General features: G+C 40.4%; 1 protein-coding gene across 2 annotated transcripts; it reads left to right on the forward strand.

Moving 5' to 3' along the window:
* The first annotated feature begins 2,800 nt into the window (after nucleotides 1–2,800).
* Nucleotides 2,801–7,178, forward strand: LOC127345985 (uncharacterized). 2 transcript variants are annotated; one of them, XM_051372530.2, is made up of 7 exons: nucleotides 2,801–3,241; nucleotides 3,489–3,761; nucleotides 4,924–5,113; nucleotides 5,242–5,452; nucleotides 6,025–6,167; nucleotides 6,249–6,287; nucleotides 6,773–7,178. In XM_051372530.2, exons 1-7 carry the CDS (start codon nucleotides 2,904–2,906, stop codon nucleotides 6,821–6,823), a joined length of 1,245 nt encoding a protein of 414 aa, XP_051228490.1. In that variant the 5' UTR covers nucleotides 2,801–2,903; the 3' UTR covers nucleotides 6,824–7,178. The 2 variants fall into 2 exon arrangements, with proteins under 2 accessions (XP_051228490.1, XP_051228484.1); XM_051372524.2 differs by having other exon boundaries at nucleotides 2,802–3,241; nucleotides 4,918–5,113.
* Nucleotides 7,179–7,397: the final 219 nt, after the last annotated feature.

Here is a 7,397-nt window from a genome sequence, read left to right on the forward strand (position 1 = left end):
CCTAGGCCTATATTTTCTGCTATGAATTTTTTTACCAGGGCCAACCTGAGTTATGCCTTAGTACAAATGCAACCATGAACATTTGTTATCCACATCATTCATGGATTTCGAGTTGCTCGACTAGTCGCGACTAGCCAGCCGCAACTGCGAGGTCAATTCAATGTATCAACTCGACTCATTAGATGAGTCGAGCAACTCATTCGATTGGTCACGACTAACCTCGACTAGTCCAATATTTTGAGTAAAGCGACTCAAAAATGACCCCACCTGTCATTTTTTTCTCAGCATTACATGTCCTGTTCTGGAAAACCTAGATCAAGCTACCCCATGAAACCTAAAACGAATCCTCACTCCTGCCGACCTAATCCTCTCCCTTGGCCGCCTCCTCCACGAGAGCTTGTCGGCTGGCGGGAATGCAAGCACATGGCACCACCACCAGTTCCTGTCGGCTCTCGATCTGCTCATCCATCGGTTGCTGCTGCTCCGAGGCTCCTCCGTTGTTTGTTGCGGGTGTTGGTCTGCTCCTCCCTCCACCGGTAGTTGCTAGTATGCTCGTTCGTCGGTATTTGCTGGTCTACTCCTCCACCATTTGTTGCTGCCCCTAGGATCCTCCCTCAACTCTCCTTCATCGACCTTCTATTGTATTACATGTTTACATAGTAGTATAGACTATTAGTAATTATGTACTATGGTATTTTTCTAGTACGTACTAGAAAATATGTACTCATGTGGGCTAGTCGATATGAGTCCTAACTAGTCAAGACTAGTCTATGAGTCGCTACTCTAGATCGACTCTTCGACTCGTAATCCTTGACACCAATGCACTAAGATATATATGCCCTCGACAAGCTACAATCATGTTGAAATGTACCCTCTCTTTTCATAAATAAGTGTCAGGAATTTATTTAAATCATATGTTTTTACGCACTGAAACAACGTGTAGTACATGTAATTCTAGATAAATTTGCATTATTTCCAAACAGAGGGAAAATTATTTAACCCTTTACATCGGTTCGAGGCAATCCCGCATACCGCGGCGCGCGCGTCGTGACGAGCGAGCGGACGACAGAGGAGGAGAGCGCGTGTGGGATTCCTCTTCTCTTCTCATGCTTGTACAACAAGTGGAGCGGCCCCACCCCCTTAAAAAAACTCGCAGATGTCATTTTGGTTAGTTGGCACATAACTGGAAATGTTTCTGGACTTGGATTTAGCGAGAAACAAAGTCGATCACGACTTAGCACGGGCCTAGATAACGTGGAACCTGCACAACACAATCACAATACTTTGCCCCAACTTAACAGTGAGGTTGTCAATCTCACCCGCTTACTGAAAACAAAGGATTAAACGTATGGTGTAGAGAATGATGTTTGCTTGTAGAAAACAACAGAGATCAGAGATTGCAGTAGATTGTATTTCAGATGTAAAAGAATGGACCGGGGTCCACAGTTCACTAGTGGTGTCTCTCCAATAAGATAAATAGCATGTTGGGTGAACAAATTACAGTTGGGCAATTGACAAATAGAGATGCACATACATATATCATGATGACTACTATGTGATTTAATCAGGGCATTACGACAAAGAACATAGACCGCCATCCAGCATGCATCTATGCCTAAAAAGTCCACCTTCAGGTTAGCATCCGCACCCCTTCCAGTATTAAGTTGCAAACAACAGACAATTGCATTAAGTATGGTGCGTAATGTAATCAACACAAATATCCTTAGAGAAAGCATTGATGTTTTATCCCTAGTGGCAACAGTACATCCACAACCTTAGAACTTTCTGTCACTGTCCCAGATTCAATGGAGGCATGAACCCACCATCGAGCATAATACTCCCTCTTGGAGTCACAAGTATCAACTTGGCCAGAGCCTCTACTAGCAACAGAGAGCATGCAAAAACATAAACAACACATATATGATAGATTGATAATCAACTTGACATAGTATTCAATATGGTGGATCGCTATATATAGAACTCTACTTAGATTGATGCTGATCTTTTCTTTTGCAGATGTGAATTCTGGAAATATGATGGATCGCGAGCTATTGAAGTTTGGGCGTAGTATGATATGTTTGATAATGTCCTGATTGCTACAGCTACTACATATGGTGAAGCACAGGTTAAGACATCTTTTCTTTAGTGCACAATGGTACTTTCCTTTTTTCAACCGGAAATTTAATTTAGCTCCTGGATGCATATGCTCCCTCAAATTAGAATATATGTACTTTCATAGTCTAACGATCTCTTACTTGCTATGTGTAGTATGATCATGTTGATGACTGTTGTGACATTTTTATGGTTTAATGTTATTTTATATTAAACAACTAAATGTTTTAATTTTTTGTGACTTCATGTTATGTCCAACTTTAATAGATCAATTTATTATTTGCATATCTAGGTTTAAATTTATTCGTTCGTAGCAACGCACAGGCATTTGTGTTATACACATAATACCAAAAGCAATTTAGTTGACAACACTTGACAAAAACATATTCTCAAGTATAGAATTTAGGTGATTGAGATTTATGGATAGTGTTAGACACCTAAATATTACATTCTAGAACATTTTGATGGTAGTTGCATTTCAGTAAAATAATATTCAATAAAAATCAGTCCACCACAACGCGCGGGCATTTTTGCTAGTATAGATAAAGTATAATATAATATAAATATAAATATTACTAGGTATAGATAGATAGAGATAGAAAAACTTCACGTATGTATCTGGACTTGGATTTAGCGAGAAACAAAGTCGATCACGACTTAGCACGGGCCTAGATAAAAACCGAAAAACTGGTTCAACTCAACCACGCAGGCACTCACGCTTGCTCCCTTTCCCCTCACCTCGTCTCACGCGGAAAAGAAAACCTAATCCCTATTTTGCTCCCCACTTCCCCATGCCCTCCTCAATCCCTCGCCGCCGCCGCTGCCGCCGCCACCGCTACCACGAAAACCTCTACCCTCCGTGTCCCTTCTTGGTTCACCAGATGGTACACTTCGATTTTCCCAGAGCCGACGAGCGACAGATCTGCTCCATCCAATGTTGCGGGGAAGGCAAATTGATCGTTTCCCCTCCGAGCGGAAGCAGCCGCGACCGACTCGCCGCACTAAGATCCTACCCCGGGCCAGTGATTGTTGTCTTCGTAGATAGGGATGGGAAGTACCTCACGGATTATGGTTCTGTAGGCATTCATCTCCGGCACATGCACAGACTCTTGCTACAAGTCGTGAAACGGTATGCCCCTCTCGATCCGTTTCTGTTTCTCATCTAGTGGAAATCAAATTTCTCTGTGTGGGGATTGATTACTCCTAGTCGTGGGGTTGGGAAAGGAATGTTAGTTACTCATATATTTCTGTCGGATTCATGTCGCAGATGATTTCTCATCTTTGTACTTCTAAAAGAGAAAAACTTTTATAATAATCTCCTATAATTCAGATGATAATCGTTTGTATGCTCATCAGTCTTGCTTGTTCCAATTCAGACTTGAGGGGGATGCAAAACCTCTGCAACAATCGGATGTTGCCGACACTACAAGATTGGATGAATTGTCCATAACTGCCACTTCCTCATCCTCCTATAAGCAGGACACCATTTGGCTTCGGCCAGAGTCTACATGGGGACTTGATTTCTACACCAGAGTTGATCACGCGGGATCTTTCCACACATATCCTAATGTGGGTGGGCCATCTCACAACCTAGACCAAGTCTCTGAGGCCATCGATCGCTATCTCTTCCGCCATCTGGATCCAAAAATGTAAAGTTACTCAACTTTGATCTAGATTATCATTGGTTTACTTCTCCGTTTTGTGTTCAAATGCTTTTATGATGCTTCCATGATTTAGGCCATGGATGATAATAACAATTTTTACATTATGAGTCATGGGAAAACAGATGGCCCCAAGTTCCGAGTATAGAAAACCTTTCAAGTTGATAGAAAAGAAAATACTAGCCTACATTTATTTTAAAATTCCTGTCATGGGACCATGCAAATATTTTGTACCTTTATCTGTTAGTATTTTTTTTTTCAAATACTGCACAATCATAAGAAAGATGAAACTCAACGAAACGTGTAGATACGTGATGCGAAGAACTTTGTATTCTAGGTTTTATCTGTATTTAATTTGTACAGCAGGCTCGATTTTTAGCAAGGCACACCCACACAACAGTCTCCTCATGTCTTCACAACGGTCAATAGCCAGAATAGTGTCACAGACACAGCTAATTAGGTTCCGAAAATGGAAGATGGGTGCCTTGTTAAAAGGAGGCAGTGAACTTCTAGGCATGTGAGCCATTCATCTTTATATGTTTTTGCTCTTTACTACGTGACCAAGCACAGTCACATCAGCGGGTTGGCTCATCTTATTCTCGCCCCTCTGTTGTGTTTTTTCCTCAGTGGAGCTGTGCACAAATTTCAGTATTAAACTTTTCCCGTCCTAATTTAATTTGTATTGTGTTCCTTTTTGATATAGATATATTCCTGCATCGCCAATCTGTTTGTAAAACATGACATCTTCACTTATGCCTGTCCTATGCAACTTAGCTACCGTGAACTAGCCCCTCTGTTCACTATAACCGTTCTTAGACCACTGCTAGTGAAGACCAAAAACTGTTTACGGAGGTGAAAGTAAACCATGCTACGCTTTGATCAAGGCATTAAGCGAGACTAATGATCTCACCAAAACATCATGATATACCCACATGGACAGATATATAGAAACAGAGTTCCCCAAGGTTGGGGACAACGGCGATACAGAGCGAGTACATTAGATTTAATTGGTGCTGTTTAGTCCTATTCAACAACCTTCTGGCCAAACTAATTCACTCCCACCCTATGTCTTGCTGATAGCATGTCAGACTGAGCAAGTTAAGTACAGTCTGCTTACCATATTGATTTGTCTAATCTAAACTAGGCACAGGGAGCAGGATTTGGTTTCTCAAGAGAATAAGTGCACACTGGAGATGGCTATATGGCGACACATTCACTGGCCTGATGGCACAAGGAAGAGTCATTTGAGAACACTGCCACTTGATGAAAGACGATGTTCGATGCTCCAGCTGGTTAAAGCTTTGATGGACAAGTACAATGATGATCACAATCTTTCTGGGGTTTGCTCTTTTTCCCTCCCTCCTGCCCTCAGCCGTCCTGCTGCCTACCTGGGCCGCACTGGGTTTTACCATCTTTTACCATTCATCTAGCAATCCATTGCTGATCAGGTCCATTCTTCTTATTGTAGGATCTTGCATATGAGCTTACATGTGTTGGGCGCTACCGGTATTTTCATGATGCTGATATTAAGGGGATTTACTATCATATCAACTTCACAGCAAATACAAAAGGAGCTGATGACTCTGGCCTTGACAATCTATTATTTTTTGCTGAACTTGTGGAAAGAGGGCGTAATGAGTTGGTCGTCAGCTGTATCTGCAGGGTTAATCCTTCAGAAGGTATTCTATACACTTATCCTAACTTTGGTGAGTTTTGTGATGTATTCTCCGGCTCAAACATATGATTCCTACATCAACTGATTTGTTTGCCCCTTTGTGTTACGTAATTCATCATGCTTGATGTGTGGCCTGAAATGTCTAATCTACTGATACATCCGACTGCCTGGCGTAATGGCCGTAGCAACATTAGGAGCAGTCAAATACTCTCTCCAGCACACAAAAAAAATGTTACATTTGAACACCACCAGTATGTTCTAAACATTTAGATTGAGAACTTCAAAATCATATGCACAGATTTGTCTCAGGAAGTAATTCCATAGTATTATATCATTTGTTGGTCGTTATACATACTTATTTTGCAACTTTGGCACCTCCTCCAAGCTAGCTGCCCCTGTTGGTGGAGCCTTGTGGTGGCTATATAGGCTCCACATGATGCTTAAACTTTACACATTTGTAATATCTCAAACTGGTTTGTGCACAGCCTTGTGTAATGACCGCATGCTTGTGTTTTATTACCTTCGACTATTATTATCCGTGTGTGTGCCTATGTTTCATTGCACTTAATTTTTCAGCAAGAGGTTGCTATGCTTGTTTGAGTGATGTCTATCACCCCAAGGCTGATTCGTACAGTGGTGGTCGCTTTGAAGATTGTCGCTCGAGGGGCATGTTTTGTTGTGATGGACCAGAGGAAAATTTGGGATATACTCCTTCTGATGTAAGTAGGATGATTTCCTGGCTAGTACTTGACATTTATTGTGCTGCTTCATTCATTGTTGACTGCTGCTTGTCTTCACAGCTGGAAGCTGAGGAGATGTCTGCAAGAAGTATGTACGAGGTAATGTAATGACACATCTTGTTTTGTATTAGTAACATCTATAGTAGGGGAGTGATGTTTTGGCACATGGGAGCATATGCTCCCTTTATTTTGAAATGCATCTTAGATATATATTTTAAAATGTTAAAATATTGAAACAAAAAGAAACGCACATACATGTTCACGTGGTACATGCTTACATAGTCGTTTTAAGGCAAATTGACTTGTAGTGTGACGTGTGTAAAAAAGACAAAATTTGGTGCTAAAAATAAGACTTTTCGCTCGATTCCTTTTCTCTTCTTTACATAGACTATAAAACTTACCGGGTTTTTTTTTTGCGAAACTTGATGAACACACATATTGTAAAGATTCATGTAGATTTCTTTGTCAAATTTTTTTGGAACTTTGAATTATGTTTTTTTTTTCCGTAGAGGGAGCATATGCTCCGCTATAGTAGTATGATGTTTGATTTGATTATTCATTGTTTCTGTATTTATTTCACTTAGGGTCTTGATCCTTCATGTTTTCTGGTGAGACAAAATGAAGTAAGGTGCTAGAGTGGAGTCTAAGAACGGTACTACAATGGAAGTGGCAGGAATCAGTCCCTTGCATTTATCGCAAGCTGTGACAGAGATGGCAAGTTATTATAGACATAATTTGCATACTCTCTTTGTGTTGGTGCTAAGAAACCAAAAGAAGGCAGCTGCAAAAAATATCATAAGGCGCACAGTTGTGAAATATCAAGATAAGAGTGATATCTGTTTAATCAGACGTAGATTTTAATGGGCCGGCCTTGATTTATCATCTAAGTTATCTCAATTTTCTAGATCTGAAATATTTGTGGTAAAAAGTTGTTGTTCTGGTTCATGATTACTTACGTTATTATCATCTTCATCTAAATTTTCATGCTTACTCACAGGCTCACAGCATCATCGTCCTCACCTAAATTTTCATGACCACTAGTATTGTTATTGTTTTTATCTAAATTTTCAGTGGGTTGCTCAACAATTGCTAGAGCTAATTCTTGAGAATTACTAGCACTAGTTAAATGCCTATGCGTTGCCACGGTTATATACATATATTTTTGTAGTCACACGTGTAAAGCTTAATACATGTAAATAAATAAATAAA

The sequence above is a fragment of the Lolium perenne genome, chromosome 1 (assembly GCF_019359855.2).
Source record: "Lolium perenne isolate Kyuss_39 chromosome 1, Kyuss_2.0, whole genome shotgun sequence".
NCBI lineage: Eukaryota > Viridiplantae > Streptophyta > Magnoliopsida > Poales > Poaceae > Lolium > Lolium perenne.

Coding starts and splice junctions, on each gene's coding strand:
- LOC127345985 (XM_051372524.2), top strand. CDS start 2,904: ATGCCCTCCTCAATCCCTCGCCGCCGCCGCTGCCGCCGCCACCGCTAC. Junction 5,453..6,024: donor CAGGGTTAATCCTTCAGAAG/GTATTCTATACA, acceptor TTAATTTTTCAG/CAAGAGGTTGCTATGCTTGT. Junction 6,288..6,772: donor CTGCAAGAAGTATGTACGAG/GTAATGTAATGA, acceptor TATTTCACTTAG/GGTCTTGATCCTTCATGTTT.